Here is a 27,908-nt window from a genome sequence, read left to right on the forward strand (position 1 = left end):
CTGCTGCTCGCTGCTTTTTAAAATGCACTCTACCGAGGCTTTGTAATAAAGTCGACTACATGGCTCAGTTTTGAATTATTATTTAAATTCCGGAAATGTAAACCACGTGACCTTTATTTGTCTCCAAAACGGCTGTTGTGCTAAACCTCCCTCACAGGACTTTTGTTGAATTTTCTCCAGTTTTTTTTTCTTCCTTCTTTGCGAGCTGGAATGTGTACATGAATGGGAAAAATGACACCCTCCTTCGTGTGGTTTCTTCCAGATCTCACTTCCTTGGTGCGCGCTGTAGGGGCTCCTGCAGTACTGATTCCTCTTATCTTAAAATGCCATGTAGACAGAGGAGGGGGGGGACGCATTGGATGAGAGCAGAGAGATATAAGGCAAAAAGCTCCTGGTATTCTTTATCTGCATAGAGTTTCTTTTTTCTTTTTGGCATTTCTTATGTCACAGGGTTATAAAGGGGCCCATAAAGATAATGGCGCGATGGTTTACACATGTTTTTTAAGCACCCAGGTTGGCCTAATGCCTCACAGGTCTTTCATTTAGTTGTTTGATGAGGCCAGCATCTGGCTATTTTTATTCCAACATCACTTCCAGCAAAGCACGACCCAGACTGCGAGACTGTGTCAGGGTCATACTGATGAGAGAGGGGATTCTAACTCACAACGCAGATATACAAAAACTTCTATCATAGCACTGACACGCAATCATTTTATCCTCAGATTAAAACATGTTCCGCGCCCCCCTCTCGTGATAATTAGCCACGGCGTCACTAAGCACACCTGATGTAGCCACAACAACTCCGGTGTGGCCGCAGAAAGCTCACCGTAGAAAGCCTCATAGCCACCGAGAGCCGGTGGGGGGGAAATGAAGTGAGCGAGCGAGATTGGAGCTTCATCTGTGAGCTCTCCACATCCACATTCGCCCGTGCGCAATGGCACCGAGCGCTCCCCCGGCTCCTCCCGCTCGCCTCGCAGTGCTGGACGCAACGACCGGGCAACTTTTAACTCAGCACGGATGATGCTTTTCCTCGATGGCATCTGATGAATTCTTCACTGGGAAACACTAACAGGTATGTAAGCGTGTGTGCGTACTTTTTGTTTGGGGGTTTTAAAAGAAAAAGCAGTAATGTATTATTAATTGAAATGTTTTATGTGTTGTCTCTCCAGCTAAATCCTCACCCGCTGCTCGTTTAACAGTTTGATTGCGCATTTACTTCGATAACTGATCATGTGGCACAATCATATTTGTCCCTAATTGGGCCATTCATGTGTGTGACTGGACTACAATTGACCTCAACCTTTGTAGAAATCTGATTTCGACGCACGATAGGGCGCTGCAATTATGGGCTTTAATTGAATTCTGCGATAAATGTTTGACGATCGAGTAATAAGATGAACTTGGCAGGTATTTGTAATAAATTCCAGGTACCAAAATGAATTTATTACACACAGCTAGACTGGGGGGGGGAATCCTTGACAAGGTGTCAGCCAAGTCTGCTGTGGCAGCAACCCTCCTCTTAGTCTATGCGTAGTTTATTATTAGGTTAACACAACTGTCTTTACGACTAACATAAAGTTAAACACCGTCACGATCGCCGCCACTATGCAGGCTTCACTGTGACTTCAGAGCATGTCCGCTGAGTCAGATGCTATGCCACCATGCATGTGCATTGAAGGGTCTGTTAGATGCCTACTTCACAGGCACTTATGAGAGGTCAGACCCCTGGATAGGGGCATTGAGAGGCCGGAATAAGCGGTTAACATTAAAGCGAGGTCGTAAAACAAAAGTGTGCACAGGGCAATCAGGTCCAATTAGCACTTGTTATACAAGTATAAACAAACCTTTCAGCAGAGCAATATGCGACCTTGTGCTCCTGTTCAGACTGAACACACACTCTGTGTGTGTGTGTGTGTGTGTGTGTGTACAGATGTGGTTTTCCTCAAATATTTTTTGATTGGCATCCCTGCAACCTGCCACACCTCATTCTGTGATAAATCCACTGCTGCACTCCCCTGAGGAGACTTCAAGGTGATCGGTATTGGTGCCTGGCTTTCCCCTGCTTCTTCAGGTTCTCCTGTGGACAATAATATGATACAGGAGCTATTGAAGAGCTTGGTAGCATTATAGACTGAGAAAATCTTTAAAAGCCTCCTGGGTCTGAGCCAGTTCTAAAAAGGATCTGATTTTCTCTGTGTCTTTCTCCCTGTTCCTGTCGCTGAAAGAATGGGGGAAGCTGGATTAGATGGATCAGTATGTTTACCATCTAGACACAGGTGTGAGTATTACCACAGTGGGCTGATATCTGGACTTGGGCCAGATAGGGAGGTTTGATGATAAATGAGAGGAAGGGCTGAGTGCAAGGAGCACCGAGCCAAGCAGACCTCTCAGGGTGGCAGCACAGACTTATTACCCCTCCCTGATGAGCTAACCTTCCAGACACTGCTTAAAGCTTCTCTTCCAGGCCCTAATTAAAGCTACCATCTCTGTTTTGTAGCTCCCGTTTTTATCAGTTGTTTTAGATGCCATTTACAGGAACGATCGCAGTGCTTTTGAAAGGCTGACTGGAACAATCATAAATGCATTGCACAGTCGAAGCATACATTGTCTGCTGAGTCTTTATGGAGATGATTGTCTCTATAGGAGCCATGGAGCCGTATCGTGAAGAGGCGTCAATACGCTCCCCCATTTTTTATTCAGCAGGAGAAATGAAACTCTCGTGCCAGCAAAAAGCAGCGATGCTCTGCAAAGAGAGTGTTACTGCTGAGATTTATCTCCTTACGTTTCATTTATCAGTGCATCTGACTTGTGTTGGGAGTCAGCATCTGTTTTCCAGCAGGCCTTTCTATGGGAAAATTCACCTAATGACTAAAGTGTGGGAATCCAAAAGGAAACAGAAGGTTGTATGTTTATTCCAATACTCTTTTCTTTGGGCAGGTCTGCCAAACATCTCACCTCCCATGTCACTGGGACGTCTCAATGGCGATGTTTAGAAGCTCGGAGCGGCTCTGGAATGAGTCAGAGCGCCTCAGATGGGATGAGAGGAATGAGAGCTTGGAGGCACCATGGCAGGACGAGGGGGAGCGCAATTACTATGCCATGCTGTACTCCCTGCTTATCCTAGCCATCGTGTTTGGGAACGTGTTGGTGTGTCTGGCCGTGCTGAGGGAACGTTCCCTCCAGACGACCACCAACTACCTGGTGGTGAGCCTGGCTGTGTCTGACCTGCTCGTGGCCTCTCTGGTCATGCCCTGGGCTGTCTATCTGGAGGTGAGTGTCTCCGTTTACACCCTTCAGTATCTCACACGTTCTTTTCAATAGAGTTTTAAAAATGTATTGTAATTACATCCATATAGAAGAATTTTCTTTACATATTTTGGGAGGTTGAATGGTCATATTTTGCACTGTTGCAGAAGTTTAATTCCTGCTTCTAATGTTTAGAGTAGCAGAAGATGAATCAAACTTTTATCCATGCTGAGGTGGGATCTGACAGAAATGGAACTCATTTGCGTTGGTCTGTTTTTCCCTTTTAATTTTCTTGTGAAGCACTACACCGCTTCCAGCTCTCCACTTATTCTTCTCCACCATGCCCGCACATCAACTCTTTAACCTGAATTCCAGAGAACATCACAGAGTTGCAGGGGGCAAAATGAGACGAGAAGATTTCAGGTCATTTTGTGCCCAGTGTTCTCACTCAGTTGCCCCATAATATTACAACAAATCTTTGCACTGATGATCTTACCCTGCTGGACAAATTCTGATGCAATGTGTTCTAGCCAGCCTGCAGGGCCTTCCACAGAAATACACTGTTTGGTCTTTGTGATACTCCTCAACATGAGGCTGGATTGGTTAGAAACAGAAGTTGATGTTTGCTTTCAGCGCCAGTTTGAGCTGAAATCTCATGGATGCACATGCAGATACCCACAGCAGGACTTCCAAAGAGCAATTTAATTTTCTTCTTATCAGAAGAGCTTTAGAAGAACCTGACCTTAAAGGAAATTACAGCCAAACAGAAACCAGCTAAGGTGTTAAGGCCAAACGTTTTGCCCCTTCTAATTACACCTTGGTAGTTCATTTTTATTTATCCATGTACATTTTCTAACTATTTCAACCATTCATTTTAGGCAAGTGTTTCAACCACTCAGCTTTCACTGTTTCATGGTTTCTTTTCACTTGCTAAAGAACTAGTTCCCATTCCTATTGGGATTACCCCATTTTTAATCCTAATTGCATGTTTGCCTGCTTATGGATGTTTGTTTTTATTAATTGTTGATAATTAGCACCCTGCAATATTCCCACTAACAGCTGCAGAAGTACCGCCTAACAGGAAATAAATCATGGAGAGCGCTGAAGCAGGGGGGAAGCAAGACATGATTAGAAATATGGAGGATGTAGACGGGATAAAATACAGTTATTTAGGAGTGAATGAGTTGACATTATGAAGAGAACAGAGGAAAGTTGTGTGGAAGACAAAATAAAAAAGCTAAACTCAAAGAGGGAAAGGATGAGGGTCATTTGAGCTTATTACATGGTGACAGCTGTGTGGGTGATCCAAAGACAGTAATGATGATGAAAGTATTTTAGATAGTGATTCAGTATTTATGTAGATTATACATAATTGCTTAAGGACATATTGAATATTAAATAAGGGCGTCATCTGCTCTGTAATTGGCTGAGCGGCAGATGATAAAGAGGCTTCTGCAAACTTGTGAATTTCATTCTTATCCAACCTTCGCAGCAAAAAGCTTTTTATAGTTTCTGTTCACTTTTATTTACTCCTCGCAGATTACTCACTAGTGTAACATAGTTTTTCTGGTAATTATCTCGTTCCTTCGTGTTACTTGCTGCTCAGCAGCTCCATTAAGTATGCAGGTGCACATGACCATCAGGCAACCACACTTCACTAACGCTGCAAATTTACTTCAGGCAGGCTCGTAGGTGTGTATAGAACAACCTCCTTGAAGCTCGCAGAGACAGAGAGTGTTCCTGCAGGGCAGGCGTTTGCCAACATGAGTCCTGAAGTCCGGTTATGTTTAATAAGCAGCCAACCTTTCGTGCCCAAATTTTGCTCAGTGTCAGCAGAAAGTGCTTTTTCTCCTGCAGTGCAGAAGATTCAACAGCAGACCAACCCCAAAAAAAAGTAATTACACACCCAGTGAGCAGAAGTTGACAAATTAAAGATGATTACATCCTCCGAAAGGTAAATTTAGGGCGCCATAAACCTCGACAGGGTTGGTCATGGGTTTCACTTCCTAGCGAGCAGCTATGCTGTAAAAGCATATGCTTTTTTTTTTTTAATTTTGAGTTGGATCTCCTCATTTCAGATTCAAAGGGGAGCTTATTAAACACTGTAAAAACTGGTTATTAAAAGATAATATGACACAAAAGTCCAATATTCATTATTTTAGAGTAAATTTAAAAGAATATTGTTTAAAAAAAAAGCTGGGGAGAAACTTATTAGTTCAGCATCAGAGGTAAAGACTTTCAGCTCCCAAGACTATAAGCACCATCACCCTGGGAGCTGTAATCTGAAGGTCTGTAGATTAACCTGATGTAACTAGAGGGATGCTGATGAGCTTCTGCAGGTGTGTTCTTACGAGAAAAGTTGCTCTTCCTGTCCTCAGCGGGAGCCAATCATGTGCCCTTGAGCAAGTCATATTATCCTTGAATGAAGCAGCTGATCTATGACTTGTACTTGAGCAAAGTGGTTGCAATGGCAGTAATGAATCAGCGCTCACGTCTAGCACTTCATCCTAAACAATGTCGCTCAGCCTCCAAAAATATGCAGCATGACTGTATAGAAACGGCTCCATTTGTAAAGTGGAGGCTATATTCTCTTTTTAGGGTAGTCAGGTGTTAAATGAGCTGGTTCATATATAGCACTTTTATACTCGAGCACTCGGAGTGCTTTGTACGACTTGCCTTATTCACACAAGCACTTTTTATACACCTTTATATCTAACATTGACACTCCAATGAATGCATCGAAGCAACTTTGGCATGCAGATTAGCAGTCAGGAATTGAACTACCAACATCTGATCTAGTCTTATAATTAGCCTGTGCATTCTCAGTAAAAACTATACAGTACTTTACAAGTCATATCTGTTAGGGTACCTGGGTTGTTGACCCAGTGTTTTAAGTTTTGCATTATTATTGAACTTTGATTTTGTCATTATTTATATTTCTAGTATTTTGGTTTCTATGTTAGAGTTCTTAGTCTCCTGGTTTCTGTCTCTGTTTCATGGTTGCTCTGTCTCCCCGTCACCTGTATCCCCTTGTTGTGTCTCTGTGTTATGTTTCCTGTTTTACTTTGAAAGTCTGTGTCTCATGTCAGTGTTTCTAGTTTTGTTTTCCTTGTCTCTTGAGGTCTGATTTGTCCCAGCTATGTTTCCCTCCCAGCTCCCATTCCCTAATTGCACCCTCTGTGTATTTAAGTCCTGTGTTTTCCTTGGTCTCTGTCGCGATCTCCATCATCTCTTACTGTGCGTTCTGTCTGCCAGCCTGCATACCTTGTTTAGTTTATTTTTATTTTCAGTTCAGTTATTTTTTGCCATCCTGCAATAAAGCTGCGTTTGAGTTCACCTTTTTGCCTCCATGAGTCTGCACTTTGGGTCCATCATTACTGCCTGCCTCACACAAACATGACAACATCATCCCTGGATCAATGACTTGTAATCGATGACACCTGTTCAGCTGCTCATTAATACAAATATGTAATCAGCCAATCACATGTATTACTTTCAAAGCATTTAGGTACGTAGACATGGTCAAGACGACCTGCTGAAGTTTGAGCATCAGAATGGGGAAGAAAAGTAATTTAAGTAACTTTGAATGTGGCATAGTTGTTGGTTCGTGTCTCAGAAACTGCTCATCTGCTGGGATCTTCACACACAACCATCCCTGAGGTTTACCAACCTTGAAGCAGATGAACTACAGCAGCAGAAGACCACACCAGGTGAAAGTGAGGCTACAATTCACGTGGGATCAATAGGCGAGATAATAGTTGACTGGAAAAACATAACATTGGCTGGCCTGATGAATCTCAGTTTCTGCTGCAACATTTCAGATGGGAGGATCAGAATCTGTCTTAAACAACATGAAGACATGGATCCATCCTATCTTGTATCAATCGTTCAGGGTGCTGCTGGTGTAATGGTGTAGAGGATATTTTCTTGGCATACTTTGGACCACTCTGTGCCAATTCAGCATAATTTCATTACCATAGCCTACCTGAGTATTGTTGCTGAACATGTTCATGCCATTATGACCACAGTGTACCCATCTTCCGATGGCAGCATTAAGCAGCATAATGTATCATTCCACAAAGCTCAGATCATCCCAAACTGGTTTCTCGAACATGACCCTGAGTTCACTGTATTCAACTGGCCTCCACAGTCACCAGATCTCAATCCAATAAAAGAGCTTTAATATGTGGTGGAACAGGAGATTCATATCAAGCTCACGGTCAATAGTTCAAAACATGGTTTCTACTTCTCCCTGGGTGGTGGCTTTATTTTCCTGATTTTTGTTTTGGTCTCACACACTTATCAAAAGACTTTAGAGTCCTCTTCCATTATGTTGCAGTGCTGTTTACATGCATCCTGAACAGTGTGTGTAGAGCCCTTATTTATTGGAAATGTATTTAATTGGGGCCACAAAGATTTAAAGCATGATCTAGGTTCTTTATTTCTTTAAACAGCTAGTTCATGGTTAGGATTTGGGCTTAAAATTAAGATGATAGAGGTGCCACAGCAATTTGCTTGAATAGATGCAGGCATTCATGATTTAGTATGATGAGTCCCATTTCCATGTAATTTACTGATAGCATAAAGATTTTCACTGTTAACGCAGCTGGTACTTAAAACACTACATTGCAATGTTGTATTTCAAGCAACAACTGTGGAAAACACTGACTTCCAGGAAACGGTGTCTCATGTGAGCACATTAAATACTTACAAACTGAAGAGAAACAGTATGTAGTTTCAAACTGGTACACAACGCAAAGCTGTTCTTCAATTTTCACACTCTTAGTTTGTGGAAGAATTTGTGTTGAAACTTTGTTATCTAAGTAGCAATCATAACCACAATGGCATCATTGTGCCGTCATCATTAGATAATTATCTGAGACCTGACAAAATTCCCCCCGAGCCTCCTGAGAGAAGACTTTATTCAACAGAAAGCAACTGATTTTTGTGTGTGAAGTTGGCAGAATCCCTTCTTTGGGATGAAATTTGGATTTCCACGTGTCAAAAAAGGTTATGACGATGTTAGGTTAAGCAGGTTAGGCATGTGAAATTTTTCTGAATTAGAACGTGTGACACCTCTGGTGTAGAAAATAAAAACAGCAAAAAGAAGCTAATTTTATCTATTTACATACTTGTGTGTGTGCATATTCCCATGTGTGCCTGCTGCCTCTCTGTGTAGGTAGGCGTATATTCACATGCTGGATTTGAGAGATTCAGTAGTGAGGCAATGCTGCTTGGATCCCATTTATCTCTGTCAGACAGTTATTACCAGGTATTATGGTGCCTAAGTGAAAGCCTGTCGACTTGAGTAAGACTCTGCTGGGGAGGAAGAGGTGGGGGTAGTGGTGTGTTAACTGGAGGCTTATGCCCTTTGTGAAAAAAAGTCTGACAAACACCTTCAGTGTAATTAAACCCTGCATTTAGATGGGCACCCTCCTTCGGCTTATTTCCATGCCACTCATCACGGCACTGGAATAACAGGACTTTTTGCACTTGACTACTTCAGATTACCTCGCTACCAATCTGAAACACTATATCATAACATAAACACACATTAATAAACCAAAGTGATATCCCGGTAGGCGCAAATGCTTAACTTCAGTGTGTCAGGGTTAATATGTGACTCATGCTGGCAGCTCAGACTTGATTTTCTTTATGTAATTTGGGCCAAAGTGCCTCTTGTGTGCACATTTTTTCTCTTCTTCACGAAATCTCTTTGTGACCTGCGCTGCACTTCACACTTGACTGTGAAGAAGGGGAAGAAAAGGAGGGGGAAACGTGAGTGTCGTTAATCTGCCTGTCTGTCCTTTGCAGGTGGTCGGCGGAGCCTGGCTTTTCAGCCGGCTCTACTGTAACATCTTTGTCACGCTGGATGTGATGATGTGCACCGCCAGTATTCTCAACCTGTGCGCTATCAGCATTGACAGGTGAGTGCGAGTGTGTGTTTGTGTGTGTGTGTGTCTTTATCTTTTTGCTGCAGTTACTATGTATGACTGCAGATGTTGCCATGACATCTCCAGTGTAAATGTCATTTCTGTTAGATTTTTTTTCCTTCACCTCGCCACGTAGATATTTCAAAGCTCGCTGAAGGATTAAAATATTTTCCCCATCTTGCTCGTATCTTCTTGATAGTTGTGTGTCTGTGTGTGCATCTCAGTGTGTGAGTTTCTCACAATGAGAGACAGTGAGAAAGTAACAGGAGTGAGCATGTGCATGCAGGCTAGGTGTTTTTAGGTTTTTGGCTAATTGCTGAGAAGATGTTTGTGCCATTGCACAGGAAAATGTCAAGCACGAGGACCTCGAACCTTTCCTGCAGCATCTGGTGTTTACATCATTATTTGCGTAGGTTTTGTTCTTGTATCAAAGTTAACATTTAATATCTCTAAAGGGTCTTTGAACTTGGAACCCCACAGGCATCAAGGGTTCAACTGCACAGGATGAATACAGTGATGCATAAGAACTCTCGGGGGAATATATTTGCTCAGCCTGTATGGAGAAGGGAGTGTTTGCCTTTCTCTGCAGTGAGTACGACTGCAGGGGAAGATGAGCGCTTTCATGAGTTTGCATGACAGTAAATGTTTTATAAGTCCCAGTTTCACTGTGTGTGACTCTGAGTTTTTGGTATTATTTCAAATACTTTCATTTGCCGCAATAACAAACAAGGTTCTCCTGCAGTATTTGTTGTGGGGTTTTAACACATTGCTATTACTCTTGATTTGTTATTTATTATATTACTTTATATTGCATCATTGCCTAAGATACAAATACAGCTAACTTAGAATCGCCAATACATTAACATGGATGTCTTTGGACCATGGAAGAAAGCTGCTAGAGAAAACTCACATGGGCACAGGATGAACATGCCAACTCCACAGAAAAAGACCCAACAAACGAGCAGATCTGAACCACTCTGCCAGATAACGAGGAAATGTGAAACCAGAGTTGTGGCCACATATCAACAAGAATCTCTGTCCAAACAAGAGCCGTCAAAGACCATATTTCCTCCAGAGCTGAAAACTCCCTCCACAAAGCGAGTCCCTGGACGAAGGATCTCTGGCTCCAGCTTAGATTTCCTCAAGAACATCAAAACGATATCTGACAATTTTTGTTACATCAATATGATAAGCATTTATGAGGATATAATGGGAAACGTCCCTACCTCACAGTGGTGAAGACTGCTTCCAAAGAGTCCTCCTTTGGATCGACTCCAAAAGTGAATCACTCCTAAGTTGGTCCAGGGCCCAAAACGTCAATGCAAATCTGTTCAGAATTTTTTTTTGAGTAAATTGGACAAAAAATAAACATAAAAAAATCCAATCCCACAACCCCCTTTGGCGGAGGTTATGAAAAGTAAAATACAACATTCTTACACTTAATTTTAGTAGTGATATTTTTATAATGCCAGCGAGAAAATGCTCACAGTGTGGTGGGAGCTTCGATCACTTAGAGAGCTTATCGTGAGAGTTTGTCATTTGTTCACTATTCCGAAGACACTTGCTACTGGTTATTGGTTTATTAACAATGAAATAATCAGATATAAATAACCAAACTTCCATAATGAAGCGTCGAGTGTAAAGAATAATAATAATGCAAATGCAAATAATGCAAATGCTCGAGGTAGATAGTAATGAATTCTACTGAACTGCAGGTGCAGTTGAAACTGCACTGAGCTAAACAAACACTAGTTAGACTTCAGAAATAACTCAAGTCCGAAAGCAAAAGAACAATGAAAACAGCACACAAAATAGAAAACAAGAATCTAAAAAAAACTCAAACTCATAACCCTGAGTCCAAAATCCAGAACAATAGCAAAAAAAAAAAATCATGCTATGTCAATGCTGTGTTCATGAAATGTGTCTCCTGTCAGAAGTGGCCAAGAAATCATTATAAATGAGTTAATAAACAACAAAACCAACAATGAGAATCCAGGTTTAATGAGACAACATGGCACAACAGAAATGCCATGGAGCTCTGAGGCCAAAAAAGGGCAGTGGCCCCAATTCCAGAGCTTCTAAACATGTTAATCTGGCTGCAATTGTATCCTGTAAAACTTTCCTGACATCATTTTTTTGTAGAAATCCAGCTGAATGTTTCCGAATCAACTGGTTAAATACTTTATGGGGCTGTCTTCACAATTAAATTTGCAAATTGGATATCCTGAAGCCTTTCTTTTTATTTGTTGGACTACTTGATTCTTTTGGATGTTTCATAATTTGCACCTGAGCAATGAAGTCGTCCTGAAGGCTGCTCTTCTTCCTGACTGTTTAATACAGAAGTCAAAAGCACCTCTGCAGCATCAGATGTTTGTGTGCTTCTAAATTAATGCAAAGCCCCTGGGACATCGCGTGTCACTGAGATCAGTTTTACCTTTGCAGCAGCGCCGTTAGTTTATCGCATTGATCTCTTTGAAAACAGAGGATTTGTCAGCTTTAAACAGCTCTTCAGAAGCAGCGTAAATACGCCATAACCCAAGTTCTACCGTGAAAGTTCAAGGAGAATTGTCCCGGTGAAAGTACTTACAGTTCAAGTCGTGCTTTGAGTGGTGACTTTAAGAGCTGATTAAACTAAAGGTGTAACTTAAAGCACATTATTGTTTTTATCACTCAACTTTTTTCCTTTCTTTTCTTTAATTTTTTTAAAATCTCTGCGTTTATTCTAACCCAGCAGTGCTGTGGCAGGAGGTTAAAGGCAAAGGAAAGCAGCGTGGGAAGAATATTTTTAGTGGACGTCCGCGCCTGTTTGGCTCCGGGTTTCACTCTGCATTTTGCCCAGAGAAGAACAAGAGTAATTAGCCTGATGAGGATAAACAATCATGGCAGTTATCTGGCTCTAAACAACATTACATCACATCTATTTTGGGTTGGGTTCCAGCATAATTGCGGCTTCTTCTAGGCTATTGCTGGACCTGTTTTTCCGGGCTCATTATACACTCTTGGCATATAGTGTGCTGATTAACTCTTAAATCAGAGCCTCACTAGAGTTACTGCTGAATACCCATTTGTTTCTAAATAATAGTGCCTGGTACGCCTCCCCATTGTTGGTCTTTATACCATCCACTTGTTCTCTGCATTGCATTTCTCGGCATCCCCAAAGCCCAGCACTCTTTTTCTCCCTCTAATTATTCCCTTTTGCAGGACCGTATCAGCACTTTTTCCTTCATTCAAATGTCACCACCTGTCCTCTGTACAAATACGTCTGCAAAGCTGAGCAAACTCGAATCCTTGTCTGTGTCTGCAGGTATACGGCAGTAGTGATGCCCGTCTTGTACAACACCACTCATCGCTCCAGAAAAAGAGTGTTTGTCATGATTGCTACCGTGTGGGTCTTGGCCTTCGCGGTGTCCTGCCCCCTGCTGTTTGGATTCAACACCACAGGTCAGCTCAGCAACATTTAGACTTTGGCTTGTTTTCTGGTTGATGTTAATTACGTGATTTAGAATTAAAGTTTAGTGTTCTTAGCATTTAGGGTAGCCGTGGGGAGTAAATCAAGTGCTGTAAACATTTCATGTGTCGTCTGAGTTTTGTCAAGTCTGTGAAAGTAACAGCAGATGATATTATTGGCATTAAGAGCTGAAACATGTTGAATCTGAAGGATGTGGGCAGACCGGGGAAGCAGAGTCTAATGCAGTAGTCCTGTCATGTTGTGAAGGCTGTAATCACAGAGAAAATGACCATTCATGTCACCCTTTTGTCGAGTTTGCATAGAGTTTGAGATTTTGTGCAATTTCTGACAGCTACAATATTTCCTGTTAAAAAATAAGTAAATATATAAACCAACAAGTGGAAGACTCACTGCAATGCCACAACTGCTGCTGTTGGTTATTAATAAAACCCAGCGTTACAGCTTTTCTCATTTGGATGTTGTTACTTGCACAAGAAAGAGCGTTTAGCATCCTTGGTAGATATTTGCTCATTTTTCAGGCAAATGACTGCACGGCTGTATGGAATTTGAACAAATGTTGTGATCAAAATCTATTATGTTTCCAACAGTTACTTAGTTTTATTCTCCTAAATATGCTAGCATTGTTAAATTGTGTAAGTCATCACACAGAATAGTTTAACTGTCAAACTCTTCCAAGCCCACGATTCCAAGTCATGAACATGAGTCACGTAAAGCATATTTATAGAACATGTGTACTACAGACTTACTAAAAAAGATGGTGAAGCTGCTCAGGTGAACATTTTACAGGTGTAGAAGCCTGAGAAGGAGAAGAAGAGCGAGGAAGGATTTATGGCAGTGTAGCAAGGAGATTACAACAGGATATAGGGAGATGCAGAGGATGGATGCAGTGTTGATGGTGGGTTTTCTCCTGTTACAGTGCAACGGGAGCATTAGGTGAGGTTGATAAGTATGCATGACCAAAAGACACAGCAGGATGTACTGTGTCCTGTACTGTGCCCTACTGTGCACAGTACAGGAACTGTGCACAGTAGGGCTATTTTTTTTATTTTGCATGTGTTTTTATACTGATAGTCTTCTATGCTATTCTGTATTTATTCTAACAGTGTTTTACTCTATTGTGGGATCACTGCAGGAACAAAAATCCCCTCATTCTTGTCTGCAAGTAGAACATAAAACCTTGCGATCTTGAACTCAGCATCTGAAGTATTCAGCTCATCCACGTATCCTCTTTCATACACAATCTTGGTCAGAAAACCTATAGTTTTATACTCGAGGCATTCACTGTCAGTGAAACCAGGTAGGACAGAGAGTCTTTTGCTTTTTAGCACTACATCATTTTTGATTTGGGTTGCTTTTTGCTTGTTTACAAATGTGTTGTAGCGTGGCATTACATCTGCTATGGTCCTGCCTCTGAAATAGACAAGCTTATATTGGGCAAACAAAGAGAGCATTCACACAGTGAATTTCAGAGCATAAAACAGTTATCCGCTCAAGGAACATGGAGCCAAACTCTGTCATGAGGCCAAAAATGGCTCCACTATTACTCTGCTGGACTCAAATATGTGACTCTCCCAGCCAGAGGGGCCAGTCTATCAAAGTTGCTGTCTCAGAAACAGAGATGTACTGGACTCAGCACTGTAATGTCTTTTGGAGTGAATGATGATTATAGTTAAAAATGCTTTCCCCTGAGCAAGTTTACATAAAATATAGAAACATTAGATGTTCACTACAAAACCCGTAAGCTCAGCCAGAATCATCCCGCTTTGCTTTTAATCGTTACTCTTTTGTGAATCTTTTAGCCAAACTGCTGTATTTGAATAACATGGCGTCCATTTTGGCTCCGATGAAAGCCACAGAGATGGCACGTTAGCAAGTTTGTTGGCTTGTCCAGAATAAATTGTGGACTTTTTCCTGATATTTGCAAAAGCGGTTCTGTTTACCTCTGTACACTCAACACTGGATTTTCACATAGAGCCTTCTATATTGTCAAAACTTTAAATCATCAGCCCCCAAATTTCTATCTGCCTGTTGGATAGACAGTTGGTTTTTATGCTGAGCATAATTTGTCACTCATGTGCTTGTGTGCATTTCTGTCTGCCCCTGATCAGGTCATAGATGCCTTTAAATTTCACATTTTTACTTCTTCCAGTTAAAATTACACTTACAATAAATTGCTGCTTGCTATTTTCCTCATTTTAAAATGTTTCTATTAAAGCATTAATTAGACATGTTCTAAATTACTATAAGCACTCATTAACCCCGTTCATGCCTGGGTGCTCACTGACACACTCACTTGCTTCTTCATTAGTTACACATTGCTAGTACTGGGTTGGTTCTTCCTTCTTCCTTCAGAAGTGCTTTAACTCATCATGGCACAGATTCAACACGTTGTTTCATCACACAGTTGATGCAGATTTGTCGGCATCACATCCATGAAGTCAATCTCCTGTTCGAGCACATCCCAAAGGTGCTCTACTGGAGAGATTAAGATTTGGTGAATGTGGAGTACATATGAATAGACATTTGGTTAAAAAAAAAATGGGACAAGAAAATTACACCACCATTGTATGGATGCTTTCAGGTGGTTTACATCCAAATCTGACCTTACCAGTCAAATGTTACAGCAACAGCTGAAACTCATCAGAGCAGGCAACATTTTTCAAATCTTCTGTTGTTCAATTTTGGTGACCCGATGTGAATTGTCATCTCAAGACGCTTTATATTGTGTGGTAGACCCTACAATAATACAATAGAGAAAACCCTAACAATCATATGACCCCCTGTGAGTAAGTGCTTTGGCGACAGAGGGAAGGAAAAACTCCCTTTTAACAGGATGACACCTCCAGCACAACCAGGCTTAGGGAGGGGCGGCCATCTGCCGCAGTTATATGAGCAGTTATTTGAGTTACTGTTGCCTTGCTATCAACTCAAAGCAGTCTGGCCATTCTCCTCTGACCTCTGGTATAAACAAGGCATTTTCACCCTGAGAACTGCAGCTCACTGATATTTTCTCTTTTTCGGCCCATTCTCAGGAAACCCTAGAGATGGTAGTACACTAGCACAGCAGATCAGCACTTTCTGCAATACTCAGACAACCAACAAACCACGCCACATTCAAAGTCACTTAAATCACCTTCTTTTTCTACACTTTCTTCTCTACTTCAAAGATTGCACTTGATTGATTGAATCATTTATGTCCATTAAACCTCCTCTTAATACACTGTTTCATTGGAGGACTTTTTTGTATCTTTGGTAAGTGGCTGTTTTATTTATTTAATACTTGTTTATTTATTCCTGTCTTCTTTGCTTTTGATCATTTTAGATTTTTTTTTTATTTATTCATGATCCGTGCTCATTTTATGGTTGGTTTTTATTTTTGTTCTTTTGTTGTTTTTAATTATTGTAGGAAGTCCTTCTAAGAAAAAACTTTGCAACTTTGTTTGCTCTATCACACATTTTTCTAGTTAAAAAGAAAAGTAAAGCAAATATTTCTTTTGTCCTTTCAACATATTGTTTGCATTGCAGTCTGATTGGATGAGGTTACTTCAAGTGGAAAACAGATGTCGTCTTGTTTATTGTTAAAAATCATTTGTGTTTTCCAACACTGAAGATGTGCTGTAAGGCCAAATCACATATAGTTTGAAGCTAAATAACGAAATATGAACAATGTCACCAGCAGCTATTTTAATTTCAATAGCCAGCAGCAGCACAGATGCATGAGTGAACACACACAATTAAGACCATTAGTGAAACACGATGTAAAGCAAATCACAGAAATGCAAGCACTGAGTTAAGTCTACTTATAGCCAGAGTGAAACAATGGCTGTTTATTGCAGGAATCTGACCACTCAGGGGCGGAGACCGGGGTGGGGTGGGGGGGTCCTGTTAGGTCTGAAATCCTTCGTCTTTCTTTTGAAGCAATCGACTGACACGGATCAGCTCAAACAGACAAATCTGTTTTGTTCCCAACAAAAAAGAAATAATCAATACTCTGAGTCTAGCAGCTGAAGGTAGTTTGGAGAGTGGCACCAAATAGATTGTATCTATCCATCCTTCTTTCCACCTCTCTGTGTACTGAGGTATCGCTCAGGAAGCTCATACCAACACAGACATGTGATATGCATTTCACTGCAGCTTTTTTTTTTCATTTATTTTCATGCTAATTATACAGGTGACATGATTTTGGATGAAGAATTCGTCTATATACAGCCTTTATTATATGAAGTGGTCTCTTATCCTGAATTTATTGCTCAGTCTTTGTCAGATCAGTCATACCTCTATCTTGCAGTGATCTCTGTTGGGGTATAGCATGTGTTCGGTATATAGGCATTATATGAAAAGAGGACAAACCATCAAGGCTATTTTCAAGATTGATAGCATACTCTGGGGTCAGAGAGCCAGCTTTAAATGATGATGTTTGTCTCTTTTATTATCCTATAATTTTAAGGCTGTTTTCCATAATGATATTTTCCTTTTATTGCAGACGACCCTTTGGTGTGCTCCATCTCCAACCCTGACTTTGTGATCTACTCTTCTGTGGTGTCCTTCTATTTGCCGTTTATTGTCACTCTGCTGGTTTACATCCGCATCTACGTCTTCCTCAGGATGAGGCGGAAGAGGATCACTTTTGGACAGGCCAGTGGAAAGGTGCAGCCAGGCTCGACTCCACCGTCTGTGGTGAGTCTGTTTCCTTTATTAGTTTTTTTAGTGGTGCATGGTATAGTAAAGGATGCTATATGAGATAGTTAGTTTAATAAAAATAATTATCTATTGATTCTAAAAATGTATTTAGAGGAGCAGCTTTGGGGGTTCGTGGTAATCATAAAGAAGTTTTTGACCTTGTCATAAAAAGCCACAAAAACCTCCAAACATTGATGAATAACAATAAGATTCACTTGATTACTTACACTGAGATTGCTTTGACTCTTTTATAATGAGCTCATGATGTTTAGAACTGTAGATGTGCTGTTATAATGATTTAATAATCATCTGACCGGGGTGTGATTTGCCGATGGGGTTGTGAGGGATTCCGCTTCTCTGGTCTACATGTTCCTACTTCCACAAAATCATTTAATTATTCCCAGTGGGGATAAAAATTATTTATCCCATACCCATCTGATTTTTAGCACTGTGTGTTCAAACAGCACAAACAACAATCAGATTAGAAATGGACTTTCACTGTGTAGGAAGATGACCTGTTCTAACTTTTCTGTGAGCTGCCAAGCACAAAAAATTCCAAGAGATATCCCAACATGCTGAACATCAACATCAGTATTTCTCACACAGGTGAATTCTGCAGCTGCTTCATTCAGCTTGTTCAAATTCAATTGTGCATGGATTTGTGTAACATCCTGCTAGAAAGTCTTCCTATGAATGGTGTCTTGGATAAAACTTTTTGTTAGCTTTGAAACTCATGGTGCAGCTGGATTTCTGAGAGTAAAGATCAGCCCTAATTTGAAGGTTTTGTGAAGCTGTAAAAGCCGCGTTATTTCCAAATATTTATTGATTCTCCAACTCCAAAAGTCCATAAATGTAACAGTTTCCTCCTTCCCTGTGTGGAGACTTAATTATTCTATAAATGTCACATTAAAGAACAGATATTCTGACAGACGTCAGAGTATAAAAGGGCGACAGTGGTGCCTGAATTATTTTTGCTGAGGGGAAAATAAAAACATCATCCTTTATTTTCTTTTTCTTTCATATATCAAACCTAAGATGTCAAAAATAATGACTGGGCCGCTAGAGCAGTTTTTATACTATTATAACACCTTTCACATTCACTGTGCTCCATTTCTGAAAAACTGTTATTTAGCTCCTGATTTATTGTAAGAGTGAGGGATTTTCCTCACGGCAAATTCATCTCTCTCATGCAGATTCTGTCTCGCTCACTTATTTGCATTCACCAATTTTATGCACTGATAATGAATTACAACTCACCTTTATTTTGGACCCTTTTTCTATTAGATAGATTCCCGGTGTGCACAGGGGGTGATCAACAAGAAAACCGCTGCCAGAAAGACTGTAAAAGTGCCCGGGGAAAAGCTGTCTTCTTCTGATGTGCTGAATCAGTTGCAGTTAAGAGGGTTCAAAGGAAATGTCAGAGAAATCTGCAGAATATAATATTATTACTGGAAAACTAGAGAAAGCTGTGTGATTTTGTACAAGTGCGTTCTGTAAATGTCAGCATGCAGTGCAGAATGAACACGGGCAAAGATGTAAATGTGTGTTTAACTCTGTTCATTAGCAGCTGACACGGCTGACAACGCAAAACTACAGATGTTCTTAAAGAAATGGCTTGTCGAATAGCAAGTTTAATCAGAAGATCTGTGCTACGTTTGGCTCCTGAGCTTGAGCCCAGTATTTAAAAAATCTGAATGAGAAAGTAAATAAACAAAAACAAAAGAAATGCATAATTATGTGTTGACAGTCAGAAAAAAGGTTTTCACTGGACTCCCTGAAGTGCTGTAAAAATCCAAGTACTTCAATGATTTAGTAGTTTGTGGAACCACCTTTAGCAGCAATAACTTGAAGTGTTGCTTTTCTCTATGACTTTATCAGTCTCTTGTATCATTGTCAAGGCGTTTTGGCCCATTCTGCCTTACAATGTTGCTCCAGTTCATTTTCAGACATTCATTTCTTTACAGCTCTCTTAAGGTCCCACCTCTGCATTTCAATCAGGTTGAGGTCTGGATTTTGACTCTGCAATTGCAACACTTTGATTCTTTTTTTTTTCAGCCACTCTGTTGTGGGTTTGCTGCTGTGCTTGGGATCATTGTCCTGTTGCACAGCTGTTAGACAGATGCCCTCACATTTGACTCTAGAATACTTTGGTATACAGAGGAGCTCATAGATGACTCAATGATTGTAAGGTGCCCAGGTCTGTGTCTGCAAAACAAGACAAATCATCGTCCCGCCACCACCGTGCTTGACAGTTGGTATATGGTATTTTTTTCACCAAATTTGGCACTGTGCATTATGACCCAACATCTCCAATTTGGTGTCATCTATCCAAAGGAGATCGCTTCAGATGTTTTGTGGTTTGTTTAGATGCAAATTTGCAAACCTAAGCTCTGCCGCGTGTTCTTTTTGAAGACTTTTTCCTGGCAACTCTTCCAAACAACCCATACCGGTTTAGTCATTTTCTAATTGCACTGTGATGACCTTTAAGGTTTAATAAGCTAACTGAGGCCTGTAGAGCCTGACATGTCGGTCTTGAGCTTGAATGGGGAATCTGGTTGGATGTCCACTCCTAGGAAGATTGTAAGATCATGTTTTCACACACATGAATATGCCACACCATCAACTTATCACAACCCCTGCTTTTATAGAGGAACACTTTAATCAAGTGCATTTGATTAGCATCACCTGGCTGCTGCTTAATTTCTATAAAGATAATGAGGGTCTATTTAGTTTTTCACAGGATTGCAAATAGACATCATTGTTGACACATATGGACATTTCCATGTTTTGTTGCATAGCAAAACCAGCTGAGAATTAATAAAAAGTTAAAGTAACTTCAGTGAAAATGTTTTACTTTGATTAATGTGCGCTGATGGGGTCATGTGACCTTTATTCAAGTAAAATTAGATGGATGGATGGATGCATGGATGGATGGATAGATAGATAGATAGATAGATAGATAGATAGATAGATAGATAGATAGATAGATAGATAGATAGATAGATAGATCTGACAAACAAAGCAAGCTTAAGTTATATTTTAGTCCTCATAATAATAATGTAGTCACAAGGGTCACATTGTTCTTTAATCTCTATTATGAGACAATTTCTTTTTCTCAACAAGCTGTCAGTTTTTCAATCGTGTTCATCACTCTAATCCTTGTCCCAGTCACATCTATCATACAGATGATGGATGTTAATAACCACAGGCAAGGATACATTAGGTCACGTTTAATGCATCTGCACCCTATTATTAAAATATGGTGTATAAAAAGACGATTTAACCCAGTGACTTGAATAGCTTTGCCACACCTAGAAGCTTCCTGAGTATTCTGGCTGCGTTCATTGCACCCTTTGTTCCCTCCGTTTTAACACGAGATAACAGTGCAGCCCCATTTTGGAATCCCATCCAGGAGTGGAGGCCTCCAGCTGTAAGATGCCAGCTCTGCAGGGGTTCAGGTTGAGAGAACTACGGTGGAATGATGTTTTTAAACAAGATAATAGGACTCTTACTGAGTCAAGAGAATAAACATTTCCTATGAAGGAGGAGTATGTCTTTTTTGTGTGTTTCAAAGGCACCTATCTCTATTTTCGCAGCAAGCTTTAATTGGACTGCACAGCGTTCGGCTCAGGAGGGAGAGTGACTGAAGGCACAACAGGCGTAAATCCTAATTCTTTTGATTTTTTTAGTCCACGTCGGGGACGCTCAATGAGAATTGTTTGAATTTTAATGAAAGTGTTCTGGGAGATGAAAAGAGATGGATCAATGAGTTTGAAGTGAACGGCACAAATATGTTCCACCTGTGGATTGATGGGGTTGAGGTGACGGGGTTTTGTTCATTTCTCTGGAAACTATTTTCTCTGTTGAACTTTCCTCTGATCCCCCTAGGAGACCTGTCTGCAAGAAGAGACTCCAAAGGCGAAGCACGACTTGTCACCTATAAGGATTAAAGTGGTGGGTGTTATGTTAAACCAGATTTTATGTTTTTCTATTGCTCTACTTTTGTTTTTTTAACTTATATATCACTGTTTAATGCTTAGGTAACTTATATTGACTGTATTGGAGTTTTGTAATGTGGTTGCATGAATTATAGCTTTTCATCCCGGTGTCTCTATGACCGTATTCAGATAAATTAGATTTTTTTTCTCATTTGGCTGTGTGGTCGCAGCCTGGGGGGATCACAGAAGGAGCCAGAAATTGTGATTGTGAAGCGTGGCTTCCTGCCTCGTCTCACCTGGTCACTAGAAGGCTGAGCAAAGACTGCGTGAGATGCACTTGCAAAATTCAGCACCTGCAAAATTCACACAGCATTCAAAGGCAGAGGATTCATATCAGCAAGGAAATAAAAAAGCGCGATGGGCTGAGAATATCATGAAAATTCATGTTTGTGGTCTTACTGAAAATTGCACAGTGCTTAAAAACGTGTTATTGCTGGAGAGGGAAAATTGAGATTGAATTTGTTGCAGGTTTGGAAAGTTAAAGTATTTGCTGGTACAAGAGATAAATGAAACAGCTCCTAAAATGTAGCAGGATTTCCTGGCGTGTGCTGAATGTCAACTATTGAACTTGGAGTCGGGCGCACTTTTAGTCCATCTGAAGAGCCCTTCAGATATGTATTGACCATAACTTTACATTTCTCTGAGTCTTATTTGCCACTTTGCTGGCTTAGCGGAGCAGCCTAGCTCTCAGCTTCACATATTTTCCGCATGAGGTTAAGGAGGATAAGCTAAAGGCAATTTCTCAATAGATATTACAAGTGGTGAGGGAATAAAGAAGGTAGAGCAGTGAAGTGTGATGACTTAATTTAAACATTAAAACTGGAATAATGTTGTTTTTAATACTCTCGGGCGGCAACACAAGCTGAAAACACAAAATTGGCACATAGTCACCTTAGTCAAGAGAGGTGAAGCAAACAAATAGATATTTAGGCATTCAGCAGGCACACGGAAACTTTTAAACTTGTATTTCAATTCAGTTTGATTTATATAGCACCAAATCCCAACAACAGTCACCCCAAAGCACTGTATATTGTAAGATAAAGACCATACAAGAGAAAGCCAATCAATAAATTAGCGCAATCACTTGGTGACAGTGGGAAGGAAAACTGCCTTTAAACAGGAAGAAACCACTGGCCTATCCAGGCTCAGGGAGGGGCGACCATCTGCTGCTTGGGGGTGTTTATTGTGAATCTTTAACCTCTGTTTTGGTTTTTACCCTCTACAGAGGAAAATTCCTTTTTTAATCCTTTTTTAAACCAGGTAGTGAAACTTCTGTGATGAAAAATCTCCTTTACAATAGTGTCCTGGAATGAGATAGGCAGTATTAATATATATCTCAATGGCAGGACAAACCAGGCCCTCTTGCTGTCTGGCTACAGTGCTAAACACTGAGCCTCCATCCTGCCTATCTGGTTTTGTTTCATCTGTCTCTGTTGCAAATAAATGGTTGAATATGTTCACCAGATGGAAACTTTGTCTGCCAGCTGATGGTCAGATACTTGTGGCTCTGTGGTGCAGTGGCTAGCACATTTGCCTTACATGTAAAATATCCCCAGCTTGGTCCTGGGAGAAGACACAAACCCAGCATCAGGGTCACTACTGCACTCTGGCAGCTGGTCCCAAGTACAGATAAATGGGAGGGTTGTGTCGGGGAGTGCATCTGATCCATCTGCTGAGGTGACCTCTTGTTTTTATTCCATTTGGTGCTTGGATTCTAGCAATACGGAGATCTGAAACACTAAAATACTCAACAGAGCAGCCAAATCACACAACCATACACATAACTTGATCTGGTGCTTTATGAAGACACTGATTAGTGCAAGTATAATAACATGGCCTTGCGTTGCAATAAAACTTTAAAATCTGATGCGCTTTGGCTTTAAATCAGTTTTGTTGGACTGGGCAGTATGACCAAAAATCACCATGATTTTGGTTTGTCTCTGATCTCCTACATGCGTCTTTACTGGTCTTGAATGTACCGCAGCGTGCCCTCCTATCTGTGAACACACTATTAGGATGTCTGGTTATTTACTGTTACTATTCTGCTGTGAAATTTTTATAAATCTACAGTTTGAAGTGTCACAAATTGTTCAAAATTTAGGATTTATTGTGGCCATAATAAGATAAATTAATTATTGTATTCTTTAGCAAAGTTTCCATCACACAATTAAATCCAAATTTGTGAAAAGTACACAGTTAATAAATGTCTCCTCTCAATTCCCTGGTGCCAGTCACACAATAAAACATCACATAATCTAAAATACACCTTGCTAATATTGTCATGGACTCCTTTTTGCCTTTAAAGCTCCCTTAATTAATAGTGGAATAGACTCAGTGAGGTGCTGGAAACACATCCATGAAAGAAATGTCCAGTTTCACCAGGAACTGTTACACATTCAAAGTAACTTTAATCACCCGCGATGCTCACTTTGAAGTTCATCAGGTTTGCTTTGGCCATGTCTCCATCCTCTAATGCACTGAGTTGTAGTCATTGCTGATTCGATATTTACATTAAGGAGCCGTTGAGCTGTTTCGGTGTACCTGAAAAAGTGGCCGGTGACAGTATGTAAACCCCTTGAAAAATCACAATAAGTTTGTCTGTTGGATGCATTGGTGTGGAAGCACTTGAAAAATTCATTTTATGCTTGAAACTGTTGTCCTGATACGTCCAGCACACCAACCCAGCATTAAGCCTTTATTGATTTCAAGCTGTCAATAACTGTGTCGTGTCTCCTGTCAGCAGAGTGAAGAACCCTCAGGTCCTTCCAAGCCTAACCTGCTCTCAGGATGCCTGTGGGGCAAACGCCCAAAGACAGGGCCGGTGGAGAACTCAGTGCTGCCCCCGGTGGACACGCAGAACTACTGTAGCATCAGCCATGCCTCTTGTGGCCGCACCGAGATGGATGTAGAGGAGGAGCGGGGGGAACGGGACCCCGACGAGAACAGCCAGATCCAACGTCCTCCTGTCAGGATGAGCTGTGAGGTGAAAGATCTGTCCAACGGGCAGACGCACACATCACTGCGGCCGATGTCTCACACCAGCAATCCCCGATTCAGGAGCATGCACGCGAGGGAGAAAAAAGCCACTCAGATGCTGGCCATTGTGCTCGGTGAGTGGAAGCTGAGATAAGCTGAGGAAATGAAAGTGTAAATGTCACAGTAACACACTCTATAACACAGGCAGCTTTTAGAGAGGCGATATATGACCGAGTTGCTTATTCTGCTTCGACTTCTTTCACATTTTTATGATTAACTTTTCTGCCACATATACCCACGACAGTACCAGCACGTTTTTTCTCACTATGTGCATTCCCTGCATATTTTTCTTAGCTATACTACAATAAATCAAGCTGAAATGTCAGGCTTCGGGTTCACTGTGTCGGCACAGACAGCGCACACACTGTAGCTCCTGACACAGCTTTCACACGCTCCAATTATCAGCCAGGTTGCTTATTTAGGCCTGGTCCAGTTAGCTCTGACACAGCATAGATCTCACTGACAAAATGTAATCAGAGGTGCCCGATTACACTACACTGGTGTCAGTGAAAGCCAGTGGCGCATGCACAGAAGACAATCCCAGCCCTGCTTTTTCATCCAAACTGACCACAATTTTACCGCGATGTCAAGACACCAATTATAGCGCTTGAATTTAATGATTGCTCAAGCTACAATGCAGCATTTACAGTCTTGTTTATACACAATAAAATGTATCCTGATGGCCGCTGATGGGTAAGACTTCAATATGACTACTGCACAAACCACAGGTTAAAACTGGTCTAATTGGCCCATTAAAAGTGTCCTCAAAGGTCTGCTCACTAGCAACAGGGCAATAGTGGAAGATTTATCCATGTCTGTATTTATCTACAGGTAGTAAACTACGTAGTTAGACACTGTGACATTTGAAGCTTACGTTAGAGCAGACAAAAGTAGGGCTTAATCCATTCTTTATTTTATTTTATTCTTCTTTTTTTTTTTCAAAACTGTCAGAGAAACACTAGTTTGTGTTCACACCAAACATGAAGGGACACTTTAACGCAGCTTAACTGCATACAAAGTGCAAATGGACTGGGTTTTATGTTCCACTTGTTCATTTAATGACAAATCAAAGCACTTTAGACTGCACGCCACATTTATGTAGCTCATATCTATGGCCAACATGCATATCTTTGGACTGTGGGAGGAAGCTGGAGTACCCGGAGGAAACCAACCGAGGCACATGGAGAATATGCAAACTCCACATAGAAAGGCCCCGGGTGATGAGGACGTTAAAGCAAGGACCTTGTTGCTGCGAGGTGGTGGTGCTAACCGCCACCGTGCCCACCCATCTGTGCAAAGAGGGAAATAAATTTAAATTGTTATCGCAAATCTGCGTCACAAAGCGTAACCTCGCTTTGTGTTTGTTGTGAACAAACCATTACTGTTCCTGCAGATGCAGGTTTCAACCCAGTGTAGTTATTATAGGGTTGTTAAGAAGGCTTTGGTAGATAACTGTTTGAGGGAGGTTTTAGCCAGCATGTGCTGTGACCATGATTAACACGAATTCTGTTTTCTCTCTCTCCTTTTCTCTTCCTTTTTATTTTAAATGTTATTACTATACCCACCGCTCTGTCCGGCGTACACCTTCAATTCCGTTTTGTCCTTTCTCCATACCTCTCTGCTGTCTGCCCGCTCCAGGGGTGTTTCTCATCTGCTGGCTGCCTTTCTTTGTGACTCACATTCTGAACACCCACTGCAGGACATGCTACGTGCCTCCTGCACTTTACAGTGCTTTCACCTGGCTCGGGTATGTCAACAGCGCCCTCAACCCTGTTATCTACACCACCTTCAACATCGAGTTCAGACGGGCCTTCATCAAGATCCTCAGCTGCTGAGGAAGGAGCCACGTCAGGAAATTTAAATGGAAATGAGGCTGCGCACCCGCGCTACAACTCCGGCACGGAGCATTTAGTAAACAGTGGCCAGAGAGGTGCATGCTTTGTGTGCTGCATAAGTTACACAGCGGCACCAAGGTGAAGCACGGAAATGGACAAACACTGCAGGGTACAATAAATGCAAATACTCCGACGAGGACTAAAGCTTTCATTTCTCAACATGGCTGGGATTGTATTTGAACAGTATGACTCCTCAAATGACACTTAAACATGCATACAGTCTTATTTATAGCACAAGCTTTGGGCTTTCTTGTGGCTGTGTCTTGTGCATTATGTGTACTGCTCATTGGCACGCTTCCTCCATTCAGTACTTTCAGATTGCTGGAAGTGTGAGAGGCTGAAAAACTGATTGTAGAGCTGCAGGCCGCTTCGTTCAGAAGCCTGCTGCTAACGTAATGTGTTGACTAATTGATAGTACTCGTGTGCTCCGCTCACGCTCTTTCAATTCGATGTAGCTGTGAAGGCTCTGGGGTAAAAAAAAAAAAAGGATCCTTAAAGCTGAAAAATTGATTGCAAAGATGCAGGCCTCAGCTGTCCGGAGGCAACTGCCACCGCACTGTGTGGACTAACTCCTCTCAGCTCTCTGTCATCACCACGGATCACGCCGGTCCCTGAAGATTGTCCTGATCTGGAGACATTGTGCTCAGTGTGGATTCATCCATTCATTAGAAATGTGTGAAGTTTTAATGTGATGCAGAGTGGAGACATTCAGTGGGTTTTTTTGTTTGTTTTTTAAAGCGACTGTCTATTTATCCGCAACCCTCCCTGTGACTTCATCAGAGCTGCCTACTTGGCTGCTCTGATTGGCTGCGCAACCGAATATTTACTGCATTATGTTGTCAATAAAATAAAAAAAATAGATGAAACATTTTTCAGGCTCATGTATGCGTGCATACTTCTAAATCTTACTTGTGATGAAAGATGCCATTAGATTTTGGTGCATAAAAGAGTTCTGGGGAGGACCGTGGAGGAGCCAAGCTGAGTGACCATGATATTTTGAAGATTTAAGAAACAGAGAGAGGATGAGGCTGGAGAGCAATACAGAGATAAGGGATGATGGGGAGAGGGGGGGCTGAGTGGGAATGAGTGAAGCCAAAATGAAAGAAATGAAGTGAGAGAACAGGGATCAAAGATGACTGTAGGAGGAGGAATAGAGGGGAGAAAAAGGAGATGGATGGAAAGCTGCAGGAAGGAGAAGGGGGTCGGTGTTTCTCAGCCCACATCTCAGGCTCTCTCTACTCCTCTGACAGGCATAAACACCTGCTCCCCTGACACTTTGTGCCATCGAGTCGTTCCGCTGAAACCGGTTATGATGATGACGCACAAGGTGTGTAAACGGACGCGTGAGTGTGTGCGCATGTTTTTATTTATGGATGTACGCTGGGACATGAGCGGAACATACAGTTTGTAATCATCATAATGCAAACATCAGTAGCTCGTGGCATTTGTGGCAATCCTTCCTTCTGTTAAAAAAGTACATAATTTGTTGCTGAGACGTAGCTAAATTCACATTTGTTGAGCTGTTGTCGGGATTTAAAACAGGCTGTGATTCCTCTATGATCAGATGAGGGATTTGCTCTTCTGTTCTTTAATTGAATTTGAATTTAATTAAAGATTATGCTGTAAATGCTGCCCAGCTGCGTGCATGTAC

The 27,908-nt window shown here is 41.3% G+C and overlaps 1 protein-coding gene across 6 annotated transcripts; it reads left to right on the top strand.

The window, feature by feature from the left end:
• The first annotated feature begins 742 nt into the window (after nt 1-742).
• drd3 (dopamine receptor D3) lies at nt 743-27,127 on the top strand. 6 transcript variants are annotated; one of them, XM_063484262.1, is made up of 8 exons: nt 743-1,072; nt 2,938-3,270; nt 9,061-9,173; nt 12,484-12,620; nt 17,132-17,325; nt 21,220-21,282; nt 24,067-24,436; nt 26,062-27,127. In XM_063484262.1, exons 2-8 carry the CDS (start codon nt 2,980-2,982, stop codon nt 26,337-26,339), a joined length of 1,446 nt encoding a protein of 481 aa, XP_063340332.1. In that variant the 5' UTR covers nt 743-1,072; nt 2,938-2,979; the 3' UTR covers nt 26,340-27,127. The 6 variants fall into 6 exon arrangements, with proteins under 6 accessions (XP_063340332.1, XP_063340333.1, XP_063340330.1 ...); XM_063484263.1 differs by having other exon boundaries at nt 24,070-24,436; XM_063484260.1 differs by having other exon boundaries at nt 744-1,072; nt 21,217-21,282.
• Nucleotides 27,128-27,908: the final 781 nt, after the last annotated feature.

Source organism: Pelmatolapia mariae, linkage group LG9, assembly GCF_036321145.2.
Source record: "Pelmatolapia mariae isolate MD_Pm_ZW linkage group LG9, Pm_UMD_F_2, whole genome shotgun sequence".
In the NCBI taxonomy this organism is placed as follows: domain Eukaryota; kingdom Metazoa; phylum Chordata; class Actinopteri; order Cichliformes; family Cichlidae; genus Pelmatolapia; species Pelmatolapia mariae.

Bases quoted from the DNA above. Each gene is read 5' to 3' on its own strand.
- drd3 (XM_063484260.1), top strand. From the start codon at position 2,980: ATGGCGATGTTTAGAAGCTCGGAGCGGCTCTGGAATGAGTCAGAGCGC. The intron at 21,283-24,066 runs GTGGGTGTTATG...GTCTCCTGTCAG, and splicing joins CACCTATAAGGATTAAAGTG to CAGAGTGAAGAACCCTCAGG. The intron at 24,437-26,061 runs GTGAGTGGAAGC...CACCCACTGCAG, and splicing joins GATGCTGGCCATTGTGCTCG to GACATGCTACGTGCCTCCTG.